Here is a 25925-nt window from a genome sequence, read left to right on the forward strand (position 1 = left end):
CTACAGGGCCGCACTTCTGGACCTGCTGGTGGATTTAGGTTATCAGCTGGGACGTCCTGTGGCTCAGTTACAGGAGGAGCTCACCGTCCTGAGGGACGCCGAGAGGGGGGAGGTGTCGCCCTGCTCTCTGAAGGAGTTAGTGGTCCGCGAGTTCACTTAAGTCTCTGAGGAGTTAGTGGTCCACAAGTTCAACTGAGTCTCTGAGGAGTTAAGCCTAGTTTATGGTTCTCCGTCAGGTCGACGGCGTAGCTACGCCGTAGCTACGCGGTCTGACGCAGACCCCTACGCCGTAGCCTGACGCGCACCTCCAAAAAATCCTAACTACTCGCCGCGTTGACACGGACCGTAAGCGCTGTGATTGGTCCGCTCAGAACGTAATTTCCGGCAGTTGCTTTTTCCCAGCCTTGACCGGTTTAGTGGTCGTACAGACCACCTCCGCAAACGTCTTCTCTGTCGCCTGCGCTTCATCATTTCAACATCTTCAATATTGATGAGTTCCAACTTTAATGCTCCAACTTGGTCGCCATTGTTTACTGTGACCGGAATTCGGCTATAACCCCTGAAACCACACAGCCACACAGACACACCCCCCTGGCGGCATGGCGGTTAATTGCAGGCAACGCGTTCCCTCGACGCAGAACTTCGAATGCTCAACGACGGCGTCACGTCGACGGCGTAGGAGAACCATAAACTAGGCCTTAGTGGTCCACAAGTTCACTTAAGTCTCTGAGGAGTTAGTGGTCCACAAGTTCACTTAAGTCTCTGAGGAGTTAGTGGTCCACAAGTTCACTTAAGTCTCTGAGGAGTTAGTGGTCCACAAGTTCACTTAAGTCTCTGAGGAGTTAGTGGTCCACAAGTTCACTTAAGTCTCTGAGGAGTTAGTGGTCCATGAGTTCACTTAAGTCTCTGAGGAGTTAGTGGTCCATGAGTTCACTTAAGTCTCTGAGGAGTTAGTGGTCCATGAGTTCACTTAAGTCTCTGAGGAGTTAGTGGTCCACAAGTTCACTTAAGTCTCTGAGGAGTTAGTGGTCCATGAGTTCACTTAAGTCTCTGAGGAGTTAGTGGTCCACAAGTTCACTTAAGTCTCTGAGGAGTTAGTGGTCCATGAGTTCACTTAAGTCTCTGAGGAGTTAGTGGTCCATGAGTTCACTTAAGTCTCTGAGGAGTTAGTGGTCCACAAGTTCACTTAAGTCTCTGAGGAGTTAGTGGTCCACAAGTTCACTTAAGTCTCTGAGGAGTTAGTGGTCCATGAGTTCACTTAAGTCTCTGAGGAGTTAGTGGTCCATGAGTTCACTTAAGTCTCTGAGGAGTTAGTGGTCCATGAGTTCACTTAAGTCTCTGAGGAGTTAGTGGTCCATGAGTTCACTTAAGTCTCTGAGGAGTTAGTGGTCCATGAGTTCACTTAAGTCTCTGAGGAGTTAGTGGTCCACAAGTTCACTTAAGTCTCTGAGGAGTTAGTGGTCCACAAGTTCACTTAAGTCTCTGAGGAGTTAGTGGTCCATGAGTTCACTTAAGTCTCTGAGGAGTTAGTGGTCCATGAGTTCACTTAAGTCTCTGAGGAGTTAGTGGTCCACAAGTTCACTTAAGTCTCTGAGGAGTTAGTGGTCCATGAGTTCACTTAAGTCTCTGAGGAGTTAGTGGTCCATGAGTTCACTTAAGTCTCTGAGGAGTTAGTGGTCCACAAGTTCACTTAAGTCTCTGAGGAGTTAGTGGTCCATGAGTTCACTTAAGTCTCTGAGGAGTTAGTGGTCCATGAGTTCACTTAAGTCTCTGAGGAGTTAGTGGTCCATGAGTTCACTTAAGTCTCTGAGGAGTTAGTGGTCCATGAGTTCACTTAAGTCTCTGAGGAGTTAGTGGTCCATGAGTTCACTTAAGTCTCTGAGGAGTTAGTGGTCCACAAGTTCACTTAAGTCTCTGAGGAGTTAGTGGTCCACAAGTTCACTTAAGTCTCTGAGGAGTTAGTGGTCCATGAGTTCACTTAAGTCTCTGAGGAGACATCACCAGTTTGCCTCGGGATCAGTCCCACTTCCTCATTGTCCCGCACCTCAGTGGCCGTCATGATGAGAGTTGGTGGAGTTCCCTTAACGCAAAGGAAAGGAGCTTCAATGCTTCCACCCTTAGCTCCTGTAGCATAGGAAACACTGGACCTTCCTTTACCAAAGAAAAGGAGATAATGCCGACCCACAATTCCTTGCGGTATCAACTTTTAAAGTGACTGAACAAACGATGATGAAGTAAATAACTGTAAACTGATGTAAAGTGACAAACTGATGTAAAGTGATACAGTATACATATGTATATATGTTTATATATGTACATATATATACATGTATATATATTTATATATATATACATGTATATTACTATACACATGTTTAAATATATATGTTTATATATGTACATATATATACATGTGTATATATATATATATATATATATATATATATATATATATATATATATATATATATATATATGTATATATATATATATATGTTTAAGGACATATATATACATATATATATTTTTATATATATATATATATATATATATATATATATACATATATATATATATATATATATATATATATATATATGTATATATATTGTGAATCGGGAGAGGAGGAATAGAGTCTCTGAATCAAAGACGTCGTTGTCATTTTATTTCTTGCAGTCTGCTGGAGGATGAACACATTGGTGCACATGCACTGGGTTTAGGCTCAGTTATAAACTCTCAGTTATAAACTCTTAGTTATAAACTCTCAGTTATAAACTCTTAGTTATAAACTCTCAGTTATAAACTCTCAGTTATAAACTCTCAGTTATAAACTCTTAGTTATAAACTCTCAGTTATAAACTCTCAGTTATAAACTCTCAGTTATAAACTCTCAGTTATAAACCTCTTAGTTATAAACCTCTCAGTTATAAACCTCTCAGTTATAAACTCTCAGTTATAAACCTCTCAGTTATAAACTCTCAGTTGTAAACCTCTTAGTTATAAACTCTCAGTTATAAACTCTCAGTTATAAACCTCTCAGTTATAAACCTCTTAGTTATAAACTCTCAGTTATAAACTCTTAGTTATAAACTCTCAGTTATAAACCTCTTAGTTATAAACCTCTTAGTTATAAACCCCTTAGTTATAAACCTCTCAGTTATAAACTCTCAGTTATAAACCTCTTAGTTATAAACCTCTTAGTTATAAACCTCTCAGTTATAACCTCTTAGTAATAAACCTCTCAGTTATAAACTCTCAGTTATAAACTCTCAGTTATAAACCTCTTAGTTATAAACTCTTAGTTATGAACCTCTTAGTAATAAACCTCTCAGTTATAAACTCTCAGTTATAAACTCTCAGTTATAAACCTCTCAGTTATAAACTCTCAGTTATAAACCTCTCAGTTATAAACCTCTCAGTTATAAACTCTCAGTTGTAAACCTCTTAGTTATAAACCTCTTAGTTATAAACTCTCAGTTATAAACTCTCAGTTATAAACCTCTTAGTTATAAACCTCTCAGTTATAAACTCTCAGTTGTAAACCTCTTAGTTATAAACCTCTCAGTTATAAACTCTCAGTTATAAACTCTCAGTTATAAACTCTCAGTTATAAACCTCTTAGTTATAAACCTCTTAGTTATAAACCCCTTAGTTATAAACCTCTCAGTTATAAACTCTCAGTTATAAACCTCTTAGTTATAAACCTCTTAGTTATAAACCCCTTAGTTATAAACCCCTTAGTTATAACCTCTCAGTTATAAACCTCTCAGTAATAAACCTCTCAGTTATAAACCTCTCAGTTATAAACCTCTTAGTTATAAACTCTTAGTTATGAACTCTCAGTTATAAACTCTTAGTTATAAACTCTCAGTTATAAACTCTCAGTTATAAACTCTCAGTTATAAACTCTTAGTTATAAACTCTCAGTTATAAACTCTCAGTTATAAACTCTTAGTTATAAACTCTCAGTTATAAACTCTTAGTTATAAACTCTCAGTTATAAACTCTCAGTTATAAACTCTCAGTTATAAACTCTTAGTTATAAACTCTCAGTTATAAACTCTCAGTTATAAACTCTCAGTTATAAACTCTCAGTTATAAACCTCTTAGTTATAAACCTCTCAGTTATAAACCTCTCAGTTATAAACTCTCAGTTATAAACCTCTCAGTTATAAACTCTCAGTTGTAAACCTCTTAGTTATAAACTCTCAGTTATAAACTCTCAGTTATAAACCTCTCAGTTATAAACCTCTTAGTTATAAACTCTCAGTTATAAACTCTTAGTTATAAACTCTCAGTTATAAACCTCTTAGTTATAAACCTCTTAGTTATAAACCCCTTAGTTATAAACCTCTCAGTTATAAACTCTCAGTTATAAACCTCTTAGTTATAAACCTCTTAGTTATAAACCCCTTAGTTATAAACCCCTTAGTTATAAACTCTCAGTTATAAACCTCTCAGTAATAAACCTCTCAGTTATAAACCTCTCAGTTATAAACCTCTCAGTTATAAACCTCTTAGTTATAAACTCTTAGTTATGAACCTCTTAGTAATAAACCTCTCAGTTATAAACTCTCAGTTATAAACCTCTTAGTAATAAACCTCTCAGTTATAAACTCTCAGTTATAAACTCTCAGTTATAAACCTCTTAGTTATAAACTCTTAGTTATGAACCTCTTAGTAATAAACCTCTCAGTTATAAACTCTCAGTTATAAACTCTCAGTTATAAACCTCTCAGTTATAAACTCTCAGTTATAAACCTCTCAGTTATAAACCTCTCAGTTATAAACTCTCAGTTGTAAACCTCTTAGTTATAAACCTCTTAGTTATAAACTCTCAGTTATAAACTCTCAGTTATAAACCTCTTAGTTATAAACCTCTCAGTTATAAACTCTCAGTTGTAAACCTCTTAGTTATAAACCTCTTAGTTATAAACTCTCAGTTATAAACTCTCAGTTATAAACTCTCAGTTATAAACCTCTTAGTTATAAACCTCTTAGTTATAAACCCCTTAGTTATAAACCTCTCAGTTATAAACTCTCAGTTATAAACCTCTTAGTTATAAACCTCTTAGTTATAAACCCCTTAGTTATAAACCCCTTAGTTATAACCTCTCAGTTATAAACCTCTCAGTAATAAACCTCTCAGTTATAAACCTCTCAGTTATAAACCTCTTAGTTATAAACTCTTAGTTATGAACCTCTTAGTAATAAACCTCTCAGTTATAAACTCTCAGTTATAAACTCTCAGTTATAAACCTCTTAGTTATAAACTCTTAGTTATGAACCTCTTAGTAATAAACCTCTCAGTTATAAACTCTCAGTTATAAACCTCTTAGTAATAAACCTCTTAGTTATAAACTCTCAGTAATAAACCTCTCAGTTATAAACCTCTTAGTAATAAACCTCTCAGTTATAAACCTCTCAGTTATAAACCTCTCAGTTTTAAACCTCTTAGTTATAAACCTCTCAGTTATAAACCTCTCAGTTATAAACCTCTCAGTTTTAAACCTCTTAGTAATAAACCTCTCAGTTATAAACCTCTCAGTTATAAACCTCTTAGTTATAAACTCTCAGTTATAAACCTCTTAGTTATAAACCTCTTAGTTATAAACCTCTTAGTTATAAACCTCTCAGTTATAAACCTCTTAGTTATAAACCTCTTAGTTATAAACCTCTTAGTTACAAACCTCTCAGTTATAAACCTCTTAGTTATAAACCTCTTAGTTATAAACCTCTCAGTTATAAACCTCTTAGTTATAAACCTCTTAGTTATAAACCTCTTAGTAATAAACCTCTCAGTTATAAACCTCTTAGTTATAAACTCTTAGTTATGAACCTCTTAGTAATAAACCTCTCAGTTATAAACTCTCAGTTATAAACTCTCAGTTATAAACCTCTTAGTAATAAACCTCTCAGTTATAAACTCTCAGTTATAAACCTCTTAGTAATAAACCTCTCAGTTATAAACTCTCAGTTATAAACTCTCAGTTATAAACCTCTTAGTTATAAACTCTTAGTTATGAACCTCTTAGTAATAAACCTCTTAGTTATAAACTCTCAGTAATAAACCTCTTAGTAATAAACCTCTTAGTTATAAACTCTCAGTTATAAACCTCTTAGTAATAAACCTCTCAGTTATAAACTCTCAGTTATAAACCTCTTAGTAATAAACCTCTTAGTTATAAACTCTCAGTAATAAACCTCTCAGTTATAAACCTCTTAGTTATAAACCTCTTAGTAATAAACCTCTCAGTTATAAACCTCTCAGTTATAAACCTCTTAGTTATAAACCTCTTAGTTATAAACCTCTTAGTTATAAACCTCTTAGTTATAAACCTCTTAGTTATAAACCTCTCAGTTATAAACCTCTTAGTTATAAACCTCTTAGTTATAAACCTCTTAGTTATAAACCTCTCAGTTATAAACCTCTTAGTTATAAACCTCTTAGTTATAAACCTCTTAGTTATAAACTCTCAGTTATAAACTCTCAGTTATAAACTCTCAGTTATAAACCTCTTAGTTATAAACTCTCAGTTATAAACTCTCAGTTATAAACTCTTAGTTATAAACCTCTTAGTTATAAAACTCTCAGTTATAAACTCTCAGTTATAAACCTCTTAGTTATAAACCTCTTAGTTATAAACCTCTCAGTTATAAACCTCTTAGTTATAAACCTCTTAGTTATAAACCTCTTAGTAATAAACCTCTCAGTTATAAACCTCTTAGTTATAAACTCTTAGTTATGAACCTCTTAGTAATAAACCTCTCAGTTATAAACTCTCAGTTATAAACTCTCAGTTATAAACCTCTTAGTAATAAACCTCTCAGTTATAAACTCTCAGTTATAAACCTCTTAGTTATAAACCTCTTAGTTATAAACCTCTTAGTAATAAACCTCTCAGTTATAAACTCTCAGTTATAAACTCTCAGTTATAAACCTCTTAGTTATAAACTCTTAGTTATGAACCTCTTAGTAATAAACCTCTTAGTTATAAACTCTCAGTAATAAACCTCTTAGTAATAAACCTCTTAGTTATAAACTCTCAGTTATAAACCTCTTAGTAATAAACCTCTCAGTTATAAACTCTCAGTTATAAACCTCTTAGTAATAAACCTCTTAGTTATAAACTCTCAGTAATAAACCTCTCAGTTATAAACCTCTTAGTTATAAACCTCTTAGTAATAAACCTCTCAGTTATAAACCTCTCAGTTATAAACCTCTTAGTTATAAACCTCTTAGTTATAAACCTCTTAGTTATAAACCTCTTAGTTATAAACCTCTCAGTTATAAACCTCTTAGTTATAAACCTCTTAGTTATAAACCTCTTAGTTATAAACCTCTCAGTTATAAACCTCTTAGTTATAAACCTCTTAGTTATAAACCTCTTAGTTATAAACCTCTTAGTTATGAACCTCTTAGTCATAAACCTCTCAGTTATAAACTCTCAGTTATAAACCTCTTAGTTATAAACCTCTTAGTTATAAACCTCTTAGTTATAAACCTCTTAGTTATAAAACTCTCAGTTATAAACTCTCAGTTATAAACTCTCAGTTATAAACCTCTTAGTTATAAACTCTCAGTTATAAACTCTCAGTTATAAACTCTTAGTTATAAACCTCTTAGTTATAAAACTCTCAGTTATAAACTCTCAGTTATAAACCTCTTAGTAATAAACTCTTAGTTATGAACCTCTTAGTTATAAACTCTTAGTTATAAACCTCTTAGTAATAAACTCTTAGTTATGAACCTCTTAGTTATAAACTCTTAGTTATAAACCTCTCAGTTATAAACCTCTTAGTAATAAACTCTCAATTATAAACCTCTTAGTAAAAAACTCTTAGTTATAAACCTCTCAGTTATAAACTCTTAGTTATAAACCTCTCAGTTATAAACCTCTTAGTTATAAACTCTTAGTTATGAACCTCTTAGTTATAAACCTCTTAGTTATAAACCTCTCAGTTATAAACCTCTTAGTTATAAACTCTTAGTTATGAACCTCTTAGTTATAAACCTCTTAGTTATAAACCTCTTAGTAATAAACTCTTAGTTATAAACCTCTCAGTTATAAACTCTTAGTTATAAACCTCTCAATTATAAACCTCTTAGTAATAAACTCTTAGTTATGAACCTCTTAGTTATAAACCTCTTAGTAATAAACTCTCAATTATAAACCTCTTAGTAATAAACTCTTAGTTATAAACCTCTCAGTTATAAACTCTTAGTTATAAACCTCTCAATTATAAACCTCTTAGTAATAAACTCTTAGTTATGAACCTCTTAGTTATAAACCTCTTAGTAATAAACTCTCAATTATAAACCTCTTAGTAATAAACTCTTAGTTATAAACCTCTCAGTTATAAACTCTTAATTATAAACCTCTCAGTTATAAACCTCTCAGTTATAAACTCTTAGTTATAAACCTCTCAGTTATAAACCTCTTAGTTATAAACTCTTAATTATAAACCTCTCAGTTATAAACTCTCAGTTATAAACCTTCCAACATGTGTACTGTACTAGTGATATCACTAGGGAGGCTAGTTTCTGCATAGTCAGCATATTCCTCACCAACACAGTGCTTCACTTTGTTAGAGACGAAGGCCGTCAGACATTAATACTTTATACAGTATCTATAGACATATATTTACAGTATATACATACATATGTTTACATTTATTTAAAGTATATATATATATATATATATATATATATATATATATATATATACTTTAAATATATATATATATATGTATTTATGTATATATATATATATATATATATATATATATATATATATATATATATATATAAAGTATCTATATCTCTATATATAGACACCTGTAAAAGATAGATACCTGTAAAAGGTATATACACATATATATTTATATATATATATATAAATGTGTTCTAAAGACCACGGCTCGACGTTCGACTGCTCTTGTCTGAGTTCACCAGCTGCGCAAAGCCGCTGCGCGCGCGTTTATTTGCAGGCTGTCACGTGACCCGTCTTCCTGTCGGCATTAACGGATCCAAGATGGCGGACGACAACGTGAAGCTCTCCAGAAACCTTTTACGCATGAAGGTAAGTGAGTCTAACAAGCTACGAGCTTTAGCTCAGAGGACACGCGCTACAGGTCGAGATCTCCACCCGGTTATGATATATAATATATAATACATAATATATATACACATGTATATGACCAGTGAGACACGTTCTGTGGACTTGTTTACCTGATGGAGAGGACCAGTGTCCCCCTGAAACGTCTTTAAATGGACCAGTGTCCCCCTGAAACGTCTTTAAATGGACCAGTGTCCCCTTGAAACGTCTTTAAATGGACCATTGTCCCCCTGAAACGTCTTTAAATGGACCAGTGTCCCCCTGAAACGTCTTTAAATGGACCAGTGTCCCCCTGAAACGTCTTTAAATGGACCAGTGTCCCCCTGAAACGTCTTTAAATGGACCAGTGTCCCCCTGAAACGTCTTTAAATGGACCAGTGTCCCCCTGAAACGTCTTTTAAATGGACCAGTGTCCCCCTGAAACGTCTTTAAATGGACCAGTGTCCCCCTGAAACTTCTTTAAATGGACCAGTGTCCATGAAAATCCCTCACCTTTCGGCGAAATTCGGCGTTTTGAAACCAAAATAGGTAACCGACGTGAATCGTGTAGATCCGAGAGTTTTTGTTTTTGGGAGAGGGGGGGTCAACTGTCCGCCGTTTCTGAGATTGGAGTGGGACAAGGAAAAAAAAAAACTGAGGTCGTGATCATCTTAGCAAGAGAAGATCTTTGACATGTCGAGTCTTGGCCAATCAGCGTTAAGATGTCTACAGCGGCTTCATTTCCCTCCTACCAGTTTTTAATGGAAGCTAGTCAGCTAGCTAACACGTTAGCTAACGTTGTTGGAGAGACAGCGAGTGAGATTACTGGCAGCGGAGAGTCCGTGGCAGCGTGTGACGTCAGACAGGAGAGCGGCGACTCAGTTCTACCTACGACGCCTCACTATATATAAGTTCCACCTAAAGACACCTCACTACATATAAGTTCTACCTAAAGACACCTCACTACATATAAGTTCTACCTACGACACCTCACTACATATAAGTTCTACCTAAAGACACCTCACTACATATAAGTTCTACCTAAAGACACCTCACTACATATAAGTTCTACCTACGACACCTCACTACATAAAAGTTCTACCTACGACACCTCACTACATAAAAGTTCTACCTACGACACCTCACTACATATAAGTTCTACCTAAAGACACCTCACTACATATAAGTTCTACCTAAAGACACCTCACTACATATAAGTTCTACCTACGACACCTCACTATATATAAGTTCTACCTACGACACCTCACTACATATAAGTTCTACCTAAAGACACCTCACTATATATAAGTTCTACTACCGACACCTCACTACATATAAGTTCTACCTAAAGACACCTCACTACATATAAGTTCTACTACCGACACCTCACTACATATAAGTTCTACCTAAAGACACCTCACTACATATAAGTTCTACCTAAAGACACCTCACTACATATAAGTTCTACTACTGACACCTCACTACATATAAGTTCTACCTAAAGACACCTCACTACATATAAGTTCTACCTAAAGACACCTCACTACATATAAGTTCTACCTACGACACCTCACTATATATAAGTTCTACCTACGACACCTCACTACATATAAGTTCTACCTAAAGACACCTCACTATATATAAGTTCTACTACCGACACCTCACTACATATAAGTTCTACCTAAAGACACCTCACTACATATAAGTTCTACTACCGACACCTCACTACATATAAGTTCTACCTAAAGACACCTCACTACATATAAGTTCTACCTAAAGACACCTCACTACATATAAGTTCTACCTACGACACCTCACTACATATAAGTTCTACCTAAAGACACCTCACTACATATAAGTTCTACCTACGACACCTCACTACATATAAGTTCTACCTACGACACCTCACTACATATAAGTTCTACCTAAAGACACCTCACTATATATAAGTTCTACCTAAAGACACCTCACTACATATAAGTTCTACCTACGACACCTCACTACATATAAGTTCTACCTAAAGACACCTCACTATATATAAGTTCTACCTACGACACCTCACTACATATAAGTTCTACCTACGACACCTCACTACATATAAGTTCTACCTAAAGACACCTCACTATATATAAGTTCTACCTACGACACCTCACTACATATAAGTTCTACCTACGACACCTCACTACATATAAGTTCTACCTAAAGACACCTCACTATATATAAGTTCTACCTAAAGACACCTCACTACATATAAGTTCTACCTAAAGACACCTCACTACATAAAAGTTCTACCTACGACACCTCACTACATATAAGTTCTACCTAAAGACACCTCACTACATATAAGTTCTACCTAAAGACACCTCACTACATATAAGTTCTACCTAAAGACACCTCACTACATATAAGTTCTACTACCGACACCTCACTACATATAAGTTCTACCTAAAGACACCTCACTACATATAAGTTCTACCTAAAGACACCTCACTACATATAAGTTCTACCTAAAGACACCTCACTACATATAAGTTCTACCTAAAGACACCTCACTACATATAAGTTCTACTACCGACACCTCACTACATATAAGTTCTACCTAAAGACACCTCACTATATATAAGTTCTACCTACGACACCTCACTATATATAAGTTCTACCTAAAGACACCTCACTACATATAAGTTCTACCTACGACACCTCACTACATATAAGTTCTACCTACGACACCTCACTACATATAAGTTCTACCTACGACACCTCACTACATATAAGTTCTACCTACGACACCTCACTATATATAAGTTCTACCTAAAGACACCTCACTACATATAAGTTCTACCTACGACACCTCACTATATATAAGTTCTACCTAAAGACACCTCACTACATATAAGTTCTACCTACGACACCTCACTACATATAAGTTCTACCTACGACACCTCACTACATATAAGTTCTACCTAAAGACACCTCACTATATATAAGTTCTACCTAAAGACACCTCACTACATATAAGTTCTACCTACGACACCTCACTACATATAAGTTCTACCTAAAGACACCTCACTATATATAAGTTCTACCTACGACACCTCACTACATATAAGTTCTACCTACGACACCTCACTACATATAAGTTCTACCTAAAGACACCTCACTATATATAAGTTCTACCTACGACACCTCACTACATATAAGTTCTACCTACGACACCTCACTACATATAAGTTCTACCTAAAGACACCTCACTACATATAAGTTCTACCTACGACACCTCACTACATATAAGTTCTACCTACGACACCTCACTACATATAAGTTCTACCTAAAGACACCTCACTACATATAAGTTCTACTACCGACACCTCACTACATATAAGTTCTACCTAAAGACACCTCACTACATATAAGTTCTACCTACGACACCTCACTATATATAAGTTCTACCTAAAGACACCTCACTATATATAAGTTCTACCTAAAGACACCTCACTATATATAAGTTCTACTACCGACACCTCACTACATATAAGTTCTACCTAAAGACACCTCACTATATATAAGTTCTACTACCGACACCTCACTACATATAAGTTCTACCTAAAGACACCTCACTACATATAAGTTCTACCTAAAGACACCTCACTATATATAAGTTCTACTACCGACACCTCACTACATATAAGTTCTACCTAAAGACACCTCACTACATATAAGTTCTACCTAAAGACACCTCACTACATATAAGTTCTACCTAAAGACACCTCACTACATATAAGTTCTACCTAAAGACACCTCACTATATATAAGTTCTACCTAAAGACACCTCACTACATATAAGTTCTACCTACGACACCTCACTACATATAAGTTCTACCTACGACACCTCACTACATATAAGTTCTACCTAAAGACACCTCACTACATATAAGTTCTACCTACGACACCTCACTACATATAAGTTCTACCTAAAGACACCTCACTACATATAAGTTCTACCTAAAGACACCTCACTATATATAAGTTCTACCTAAAGACACCTCACTACATATAAGTTCTACCTAAAGACACCTCACTACATATAAGTTCTACCTAAAGACACCTCACTATATATAAGTTCTACCTAAAGACACCTCACTACATATAAGTTCTACCTAAAGACACCTCACTACATATAAGTTCTACCTAAAGACACCTCACTACATATAAGTTCTACCTAAAGACACCTCACTATATATAAGTTCTACTACCGACACCTCACTACATATAAGTTCTACCTAAAGACACCTCACTACATATAAGTTCTACCTAAAGACACCTCACTACATATAAGTTCTACCTAAAGACACCTCACTATATATAAGTTCTACCTAAAGACACCTCACTACATATAAGTTCTACCTAAAGACACCTCACTATATATAAGTTCTACCTAAAGACACCTCACTATATATAAGTTCTACTACCGACACCTCACTACATATAAGTTCTACCTAAAGACACCTCACTACATATAAGTTCTACCTAAAGACACCTCACTACATATAAGTTCTACCTAAAGACACCTCACTATATATAAGTTCTACCTAAAGACACCTCACTATATATAAGTTCTACCTAAAGACACCTCACTACATATAAGTTCTACCTAAAGACACCTCACTACATATAAGTTCTACCTAAAGACACCTCACTACATATAAGTTCTACCTAAAGACACCTCACTATATATAAGTTCTACCTAAAGACACCTCACTACATATAAGTTCTACCTAAAGACACCTCACTACATATAAGTTCTACCTACGACACCTCACTACATATAAGTTCTACTACCGACACCTCACTACATATAAGTTCTACTACCGACACCTCACTACATATAAGTTCTACCTACGACACCTCACTACATATAAGTTCTACCTAAAGACACCTCACTATATATAAGTTCTACTACCGACACCTCACTACATATAAGTTCTACCTAAAGACACCTCACTACATATAAGTTCTACCTAAAGACACCTCACTACATATAAGTTCTACCTAAAGACACCTCACTACATATAAGTTCTACCTAAAGACACCTCACTACATATAAGTTCTACCTAAAGACACCTCACTACATATAAGTTCTACCTACGACACCTCACTACATATAAGTTCTACCTACGACACCTCACTACATATAAGTTCTACCTAAAGACACCTCACTACATATAAGTTCTACCTACCGACACCTCACTACATATAAGTTCTACCTAAAGACACCTCACTACATATAAGTTCTACCTAAAGACACCTCACTACATATAAGTTCTACCTAAAGACACCTCACTACATATAAGTTCTACTAAAGACACCTCACTACATATAAGTTCTACCTAAAGACACCTCACTACATATAAGTTCTACCTAAAGACACCTCACTACATATAAGTTCTACCTAAAGACACCTCACTACATATAAGTTCTACCTAAAGACACCTCACTACATATAAGTTCTACCTAAAGACACCTCACTACATATAAGTTCTACCTAAAGACACCTCACTACATATAAGTTCTACTAAAGACACCTCACTACATATAAGTTCTACCTAAAGACACCTCACTACATATAAGTTCTACCTAAAGACACCTCACTACATATAAGTTCTACCTAAAGACACCTCACTACATATAAGTTCTACCTAAAGACACCTCACTACATATAAGTTCTACTACCGACACCTCACTACATATAAGTTCTACCTAAAGACACCTCACTACATATAAGTTCTACCTAAAGACACCTCACTATATATAAGTTCTACTACCGACACCTCACTACATATAAGTTCTACCTAAAGACACCTCACTACATATAAGTTCTACCTACGACACCTCACTACATATAAGTTCTACCTACGACACCTCACTACATATAAGTTCTACCTAAAGACACCTCACTACATATAAGTTCTACTACCGACACCTCACTACATATAAGTTCTACCTAAAGACACCTCACTACATATAAGTTCTACCTAAAGACACCTCACTACATATAAGTTCTACCTAAAGACACCTCACTACATATAAGTTCTACCTACGACACCTCACTACATATAAGTTCTACCTAAAGACACCTCACTACATATAAGTTCTACCTAAAGACACCTCACTACATATAAGTTCTACCTAAAGACACCTCACTACATATAAGTTCTACTACTGACACCTCACTACATATAAGTTCTACCTAAAGACACCTCACTACATATAAGTTCTACCTAAAGACACCTCACTACATATAAGTTCTACCTAAAGACACCTCACTACATATAAGTTCTACCTAAAGACACCTCACTACATATAAGTTCTACCTACGACACCTCACTACATATAAGTTCTACTACCGACACCTCACTACATATAAGTTCTACCTAAAGACACCTCACTACATATAAGTTCTACCTAAAGACACCTCACTACATATAAGTTCTACCTAAAGACACCTCACTACATATAAGTTCTACCTAAAGACACCTCACTACATATAAGTTCTACTACTGACACCTCACTACATATAAGTTCTACCTAAAGACACCTCACTACATATAAGTTCTACCTACGACACCTCACTATATATAAGTTCTACCTAAAGACACCTCACTACATATAAGTTCTACCTAAAGACACCTCACTACATATAAGTTCTACCTAAAGACACCTCACTACATATAAGTTCTACCTAAAGACACCTCACTACATATAAGTTCTACCTACGACACCTCACTACATATAAGTTCTACCTACGACACCTCACTATATATAAGTTCTACCTACGACACCTCACTATATATAAGTTCTACCTAAAGACACCTCACTACATATAAGTTCTACCTAAAGACACCTCACTACATATAAGTTCTACCTACGACACCTCACTATATATAAGTTCTACCTAAAGACACCTCACTACATATAAGTTCTACCTACGACACCTCACTATATATAAGTTCTACCTAAAGACACCTCACTACATATAAGTTCTACCTAAAGACACCTCACTACATATAAGTTCTACCTAAAGACACCTCACTACATATAAGTTCTACCTAAAGACACCTCACTACATATAAGTTCTACCTACGACACCTCACTACATATAAGTTCTACCTACGACACCTCACTACATATAAGTTCTACCTAAAGACACCTCACTACATATAAGTTCTACTACCGACACCTCACTACATATAAGTTCTACCTAAAGACACCTCACTACATATAAGTTCTACCTACGACACCTCACTACATATAAGTTCTACCCACGACACCTCACTACATATAAGTTCTACCTAAAGACACCTCACTACATATAAGTTCTACTACCGACACCTCACTACATATAAGTTCTACCTAAAGACACCTCACTACATATAAGTTCTACCTACGACACCTCACTACATATAAGTTCTACTACTGACACCTCACTACATATAAGTTCTACCTAAAGACACCTCACTACATATAAGTTCTACCTAAAGACACCTCACTACATATAAGTTCTACTACTGACACCTCACTACATATAAGTTCTACCTAAAGACACCTCACTACATATAAGTTCTACTACTGACACCTCACTATATATAAGTTCTACCTAAAGACACCTCACTATATATAAGTTCTACCTACGACACCTCACTATATATAAGTTCTACCTAAAGACACCTCACTATATATAAGTTCTACCTACGACACCTCACTATATATAAGTTCTACCTAAAGACACCTCACTATATATAAGTTCTACCTAAAGACACCTCACTATATATAAGTTCTACCTACAGACACCTCACTATATATAAGTTCTACCTACAGACACCTCACTATATATAAGTTCTACCTAAAGACACCTCACTATATATAAGTTCTACCTAAAGACACCTCACTATATATAAGTTCTACCTAAAGACACCTCACTATATATAAGTTCTACCTACAGACACCTCACTACATATAAGTTCTACCTAAAGACACCTCACTACATATAAGTTCTACCTAAAGACACCTCACTATATATAAGTTCTACCTAAAGACACCTCACTATATATAAGTTCTACCTAAAGACACCTCACTATATATAAGTTCTACCTACAGACACCTCACTACATATAAGTTCTACCTAAAGACACCTCACTACATATAAGTTCTACCTACGACACCTCACTACATATAAGTTCTACTACCGACACCTCACTACATATAAGTTCTACTACCGACACCTCACTACATATAAGTTCTACCTACGACACCTCACTACATATAAGTTCTACCTAAAGACACCTCACTACATATAAGTTCTACTACCGACACCTCACTACATATAAGTTCTACCTAAAGACACCTCACTACATATAAGTTCTACCTAAAGACACCTCACTACATATAAGTTCTACCTAAAGACACCTCACTACATATAAGTTCTACCTAAAGACACCTCACTACATATAAGTTCTACCTAAAGACACCTCACTACATATAAGTTCTACCTAAGACACCTCACTACATATAAGTTCTACCTACGACACCTCACTACATATAAGTTCTACCTAAAGACACCTCACTACATATAAGTTCTACCTACCGACACCTCACTACATATAAGTTCTACCTAAAGACACCTCACTACATATAAGTTCTACCTAAAGACACCTCACTACATATAAGTTCTACTAAAGACACCTCACTACATATAAGTTCTACCTAAAGACACCTCACTACATATAAGTTCTACCTAAAGACACCTCACTACATATAAGTTCTACCTAAAGACACCTCACTACATATAAGTTCTACCTAAAGACACCTCACTACATATAAGTTCTACCTAAAGACACCTCACTACATATAAGTTCTACTAAAGACACCTCACTACATATAAGTTCTACCTAAAGACACCTCACTACATATAAGTTCTACCTAAAGACACCTCACTACATATAAGTTCTACCTAAAGACACCTCACTACATATAAGTTCTACCTAAAGACACCTCACTACATATAAGTTCTACTACCGACACCTCACTACATATAAGTTCTACCTAAAGACACCTCACTACATATAAGTTCTACCTAAAGACACCTCACTACATATAAGTTCTACCTAAAGACACCTCACTACATATAAGTTCTACCTAAAGACACCTCACTACATATAAGTTCTACCTAAAGACACCTCACTACATATAAGTTCTACCTAAAGACACCTCACTACATATAAGTTCTACTACCGACACCTCACTACATATAAGTTCTACCTAAAGACACCTCACTACATATAAGTTCTACCTAAAGACACCTCACTATATATAAGTTCTACTACCGACACCTCACTACATATAAGTTCTACCTAAAGACACCTCACTACATATAAGTTCTACCTAAAGACACCTCACTACATATAAGTTCTACCTACGACACCTCACTACATATAAGTTCTACCTACGACACCTCACTACATATAAGTTCTACCTAAAGACACCTCACTACATATAAGTTCTACTACCGACACCTCACTACATATAAGTTCTACCTAAAGACACCTCACTACATATAAGTTCTACCTAAAGACACCTCACTACATATAAGTTCTACCTAAAGACACCTCACTACATATAAGTTCTACCTACGACACCTCACTACATATAAGTTCTACCTAAAGACACCTCACTACATATAAGTTCTACCTAAAGACACCTCACTACATATAAGTTCTACCTAAAGACACCTCACTACATATAAGTTCTACTACTGACACCTCACTACATATAAGTTCTACCTAAAGACACCTCACTACATATAAGTTCTACCTAAAGACACCTCACTACATATAAGTTCTACCTAAAGACACCTCACTACATATAAGTTCTACCTAAAGACACCTCACTACATATAAGTTCTACTACTGACACCTCACTACATATAAGTTCTACCTAAAGACACCTCACTACATATAAGTTCTACCTACGACACCTCACTATATATAAGTTCTACCTACGACACCTCACTATATATAAGTTCTACCTAAAGACACCTCACTACATATAAGTTCTACCTAAAGACACCTCACTACATATAAGTTCTACCTACGACACCTCACTATATATAAGTTCTACCTAAAGACACCTCACTACATATAAGTTCTACCTACGACACCTCACTATATATAAGTTCTACCTAAAGACACCTCACTACATATAAGTTCTACTACCGACACCTCACTACATATAAGTTCTACCTAAAGACACCTCACTACATATAAGTTCTACCTAAAGACACCTCACTATATATAAGTTCTACTACCGACACCTCACTACATATAAGTTCTACCTAAAGACACCTCACTACATATAAGTTCTACCTAAAGACACCTCACTACATATAAGTTCTACCTACGACACCTCACTACATATAAGTTCTACCTACGACACCTCACTACATATAAGTTCTACCTAAAGACACCTCACTACATATAAGTTCTACTACCGACACCTCACTACATATAAGTTCTACCTAAAGACACCTCACTACATATAAGTTCTACCTAAAGACACCTCACTACATATAAGTTCTACCTAAAGACACCTCACTACATATAAGTTCTACCTACGACACCTCACTACATATAAGTTCTACCTAAAGACACCTCACTACATATAAGTTCTACCTAAAGACACCTCACTACATATAAGTTCTACCTAAAGACACCTCACTACATATAAGTTCTACTACTGACACCTCACTACATATAAGTTCTACCTAAAGACACCTCACTACATATAAGTTCTACCTAAAGACACCTCACTACATATAAGTTCTACCTAAAGACACCTCACTACATATAAGTTCTACCTAAAGACACCTCACTACATATAAGTTCTACTACTGACACCTCACTACATATAAGTTCTACCTACGACACCTCACTATATATAAGTTCTACCTACGACACCTCACTATATATAAGTTCTACCTAAAGACACCTCACTACATATAAGTTCTACCTAAAGACACCTCACTACATATAAGTTCTACCTACGACACCTCACTATATATAAGTTCTACCTAAAGACACCTCACTACATATAAGTTCTACCTACGACACCTCACTATATATAAGTTCTACCTAAAGACACCTCACTACATATAAGTTCTACCTACGACACCTCACTACATATAAGTTCTACCTACGACACCTCACTACATATAAGTTCTACCTACGACACCTCACTACATATAAGTTCTACCTAAAGACACCTCACTACATATAAGTTCTACTACCGACACCTCACTACATATAAGTTCTACCTAAAGACACCTCACTACATATAAGTTCTACCTACGACACCTCACTACATATAAGTTCTACTACTGACACCTCACTACATATAAGTTCTACCTAAAGACACCTCACTACATATAAGTTCTACCTAAAGACACCTCACTACATATAAGTTCTACTACCGACACCTCACTACATATAAGTTCTACCTAAAGACACCTCACTACATATAAGTTCTACCTAAAGACACCTCACTACATATAAGTTCTACTACCGACACCTCACTACATATAAGTTCTACCTAAAGACACCTCACTACATATAAGTTCTACCTAAAGACACCTCACTATATATAAGTTCTACTACCGACACCTCACTACATATAAGTTCTACCTAAAGACACCTCACTACATATAAGTTCTACCTAAAGACACCTCACTACATATAAGTTCTACTACCGACACCTCACTACATATAAGTTCTACCTAAAGACACCTCACTACATATAAGTTCTACCTAAAGACACCTCACTACATATAAGTTCTACCTAAAGACACCTCACTACATATAAGTTCTACCTACGACACCTCACTACATATAAGTTCTACCTACGACACCTCACTACATATAAGTTCTACCTAAAGACACCTCACTACATATAAGTTCTACCTAAAGACACCTCACTACATATAAGTTCTACTACTGACACCTCACTACATATAAGTTCTACCTAAAGACACCTCACTACATATAAGTTCTACCTACGACACCTCACTATATATAAGTTCTACCTACGACACCTCACTATATATAAGTTCTACCTACGACACCTCACTATATATAAGTTCTACCTAAAGACACCTCACTACATATAAGTTCTACCTAAAGACACCTCACTACATATAAGTTCTACCTACGACACCTCACTACATATAAGTTCTACCTAAAGACACCTCACTACATATAAGTTCTACCTACGACACCTCACTATATATAAGTTCTACCTAAAGACACCTCACTACATATAAGTTCTACCTACGACACCTCACTACATATAAGTTCTACCTACGACACCTCACTACATATAAGTTCTACCTAAAGACACCTCACTACATATAAGTTCTACTACCGACACCTCACTACATATAAGTTCTACCTAAAGACACCTCACTACATATAAGTTCTACCTACGACACCTCACTACATATAAGTTCTACCTACGACACCTCACTACATATAAGTTCTACCTACGACACCTCACTACATATAAGTTCTACCTAAAGACACCTCACTACATATAAGTTCTACTACCGACACCTCACTACATATAAGTTCTACTACTGACACCTCACTACATATAAGTTCTACCTAAAGACACCTCACTACATATAAGTTCTACTACTGACACCTCACTATATATAAGTTCTACCTAAAGACACCTCACTATATATAAGTTCTACCTACGACACCTCACTATATATAAGTTCTACCTAAAGACACCTCACTATATATAAGTTCTACCTACGACACCTCACTATATATAAGTTCTACCTAAAGACACCTCACTATATATAAGTTCTACCTAAAGACACCTCACTATATATAAGTTCTACCTACAGACACCTCACTATATATAAGTTCTACCTACAGACACCTCACTATATATAAGTTCTACCTAAAGACACCTCACTATATATAAGTTCTACCTAAAGACACCTCACTATATATAAGTTCTACCTAAAGACACCTCACTATATATAAGTTCTACCTACAGACACCTCACTATATATAAGTTCTACCTAAAGACACCTCACTATATATAAGTTCTACCTAAAGACACCTCACTATATATAAGTTCTACCTACGACACCTCACTATATATAAGTTCTACCTAAAGACACCTCACTATATATAAGTTCTACCTAAAGACACCTCACTATATATAAGTTCTACCTACAGACACCTCACTATATATAAGTTCTACCTAAAGACACCTCACTATATATAAGTTCTACCTAAAGACACCTCACTATATATAAGTTCTACCTACAGACACCTCACTATATATAAGTTCTACCTAAAGACACCTCACTACATATAAGTTCTACTACTGACACCTCACTACATATAAGTTCTACCTAAAGACACCTCACTATATATAAGTTCTACCTAAAGACACCTCACTACATATAAGTTCTACTACCGACACCTCACTACATATAAGTTCTACCTAAAGACACCTCACTATATATAAGTTCTACCTAAAGACACCTCACTACATATAAGTTCTACCTACGACACCTCACTACATATAAGTTCTACTACCGACACCTCACTACATATAAGTTCTACCTAAAGACACCTCACTACATATAAGTTCTACCTAAAGACACCTCACTACATATAAGTTCTACCTAAAGACACCTCACTACATATAAGTTCTACCTAAAGACACCTCACTACATATAAGTTCTACTACTGACACCTCACTACATATAAGTTCTACCTAAAGACACCTCACTACATATAAGTTCTACCTACGACACCTCACTATATATAAGTTCTACCTACGACACCTCACTATATATAAGTTCTACCTACGACACCTCACTATATATAAGTTCTACCTAAAGACACCTCACTACATATAAGTTCTACCTAAAGACACCTCACTACATATAAGTTCTACCTACGACACCTCACTATATATAAGTTCTACCTAAAGACACCTCACTACATATAAGTTCTACCTACGACACCTCACTATATATAAGTTCTACCTAAAGACACCTCACTACATATAAGTTCTACCTAAAGACACCTCACTACATATAAGTTCTACCTAAAGACACCTCACTACATATAAGTTCTACCTAAAGACACCTCACTACATATAAGTTCTACCTACGACACCTCACTACATATAAGTTCTACCTACGACACCTCACTATATATAAGTTCTACCTACGACACCTCACTATATATAAGTTCTACCTAAAGACACCTCACTACATATAAGTTCTACCTAAAGACACCTCACTACATATAAGTTCTACCTACGACACCTCACTATATATAAGTTCTACCTAAAGACACCTCACTACATATAAGTTCTACCTACGACACCTCACTATATATAAGTTCTACCTAAAGACACCTCACTACATATAAGTTCTACCTAAAGACACCTCACTACATATAAGTTCTACCTAAAGACACCTCACTACATATAAGTTCTACCTAAAGACACCTCACTACATATAAGTTCTACCTACGACACCTCACTACATATAAGTTCTACCTACGACACCTCACTACATATAAGTTCTACCTAAAGACACCTCACTACATATAAGTTCTACTACCGACACCTCACTACATATAAGTTCTACCTAAAGACACCTCACTACATATAAGTTCTACCTACGACACCTCACTACATATAAGTTCTACCCACGACACCTCACTACATATAAGTTCTACCTAAAGACACCTCACTACATATAAGTTCTACTACCGACACCTCACTACATATAAGTTCTACCTAAAGACACCTCACTACATATAAGTTCTACCTACGACACCTCACTACATATAAGTTCTACTACTGACACCTCACTACATATAAGTTCTACCTAAAGACACCTCACTACATATAAGTTCTACCTAAAGACACCTCACTACATATAAGTTCTACTACTGACACCTCACTACATATAAGTTCTACCTAAAGACACCTCACTACATATAAGTTCTACTACTGACACCTCACTATATATAAGTTCTACCTAAAGACACCTCACTATATATAAGTTCTACCTACGACACCTCACTATATATAAGTTCTACCTAAAGACACCTCACTATATATAAGTTCTACCTACGACACCTCACTATATATAAGTTCTACCTAAAGACACCTCACTATATATAAGTTCTACCTAAAGACACCTCACTATATATAAGTTCTACCTACAGACACCTCACTATATATAAGTTCTACCTACAGACACCTCACTATATATAAGTTCTACCTAAAGACACCTCACTATATATAAGTTCTACCTAAAGACACCTCACTATATATAAGTTCTACCTAAAGACACCTCACTATATATAAGTTCTACCTACAGACACCTCACTACATATAAGTTCTACCTAAAGACACCTCACTACATATAAGTTCTACCTAAAGACACCTCACTATATATAAGTTCTACCTAAAGACACCTCACTATATATAAGTTCTACCTAAAGACACCTCACTATATATAAGTTCTACCTACAGACACCTCACTACATATAAGTTCTACCTAAAGACACCTCACTACATATAAGTTCTACCTACGACACCTCACTACATATAAGTTCTACTACCGACACCTCACTACATATAAGTTCTACTACCGACACCTCACTACATATAAGTTCTACCTACGACACCTCACTACATATAAGTTCTACCTAAAGACACCTCACTACATATAAGTTCTACTACCGACACCTCACTACATATAAGTTCTACCTAAAGACACCTCACTACATATAAGTTCTACCTAAAGACACCTCACTACATATAAGTTCTACCTAAAGACACCTCACTACATATAAGTTCTACCTAAAGACACCTCACTACATATAAGTTCTACCTAAAGACACCTCACTACATATAAGTTCTACCTAAGACACCTCACTACATATAAGTTCTACCTACGACACCTCACTACATATAAGTTCTACCTAAAGACACCTCACTACATATAAGTTCTACCTACCGACACCTCACTACATATAAGTTCTACCTAAAGACACCTCACTACATATAAGTTCTACCTAAAGACACCTCACTACATATAAGTTCTACTAAAGACACCTCACTACATATAAGTTCTACCTAAAGACACCTCACTACATATAAGTTCTACCTAAAGACACCTCACTACATATAAGTTCTACCTAAAGACACCTCACTACATATAAGTTCTACCTAAAGACACCTCACTACATATAAGTTCTACCTAAAGACACCTCACTACATATAAGTTCTACTAAAGACACCTCACTACATATAAGTTCTACCTAAAGACACCTCACTACATATAAGTTCTACCTAAAGACACCTCACTACATATAAGTTCTACCTAAAGACACCTCACTACATATAAGTTCTACCTAAAGACACCTCACTACATATAAGTTCTACTACCGACACCTCACTACATATAAGTTCTACCTAAAGACACCTCACTACATATAAGTTCTACCTAAAGACACCTCACTACATATAAGTTCTACCTAAAGACACCTCACTACATATAAGTTCTACCTAAAGACACCTCACTACATATAAGTTCTACCTAAAGACACCTCACTACATATAAGTTCTACTACCGACACCTCACTACATATAAGTTCTACCTAAAGACACCTCACTACATATAAGTTCTACCTAAAGACACCTCACTATATATAAGTTCTACTACCGACA

The 25925-nt window shown here is 35.5% G+C and overlaps 2 protein-coding genes across 2 annotated transcripts in view; both read left to right on the forward strand.

The window, feature by feature from the left end:
- Nucleotides 1–160, forward strand: part of snx20 (sorting nexin 20) — a gene marked incomplete at both ends in the record, with an annotated part of 1777 nt that extends 1617 nt beyond the window's left edge. The window contains one exon of the mRNA XM_079223460.1: nucleotides 1–160. This exon is cut by the window's left edge and continues 512 nt beyond it. Coding sequence (XP_079079586.1) covers nucleotides 1–160 — 160 coding nt within the window.
- An 8871-nt stretch (nucleotides 161–9031) lies between these two features.
- Nucleotides 9032–25925, forward strand: part of mphosph6 (M-phase phosphoprotein 6) — a 31156-nt gene continuing 14262 nt past the window's right edge. The window contains exon 1 of the mRNA XM_079224344.1: nucleotides 9032–9083. Within this exon, the coding sequence (XP_079080470.1) occupies nucleotides 9036–9083 (48 nt within the window). The 5' untranslated portion in view covers nucleotides 9032–9035. The remainder of the gene's footprint in view (nucleotides 9084–25925) is intronic.

The sequence above is a fragment of the Taurulus bubalis genome, assembly GCF_910589615.1.
Source record: "Taurulus bubalis genome assembly, chromosome: 9".
In the NCBI taxonomy this organism is placed as follows: Eukaryota; Metazoa; Chordata; class Actinopteri; order Perciformes; family Cottidae; genus Taurulus; species Taurulus bubalis.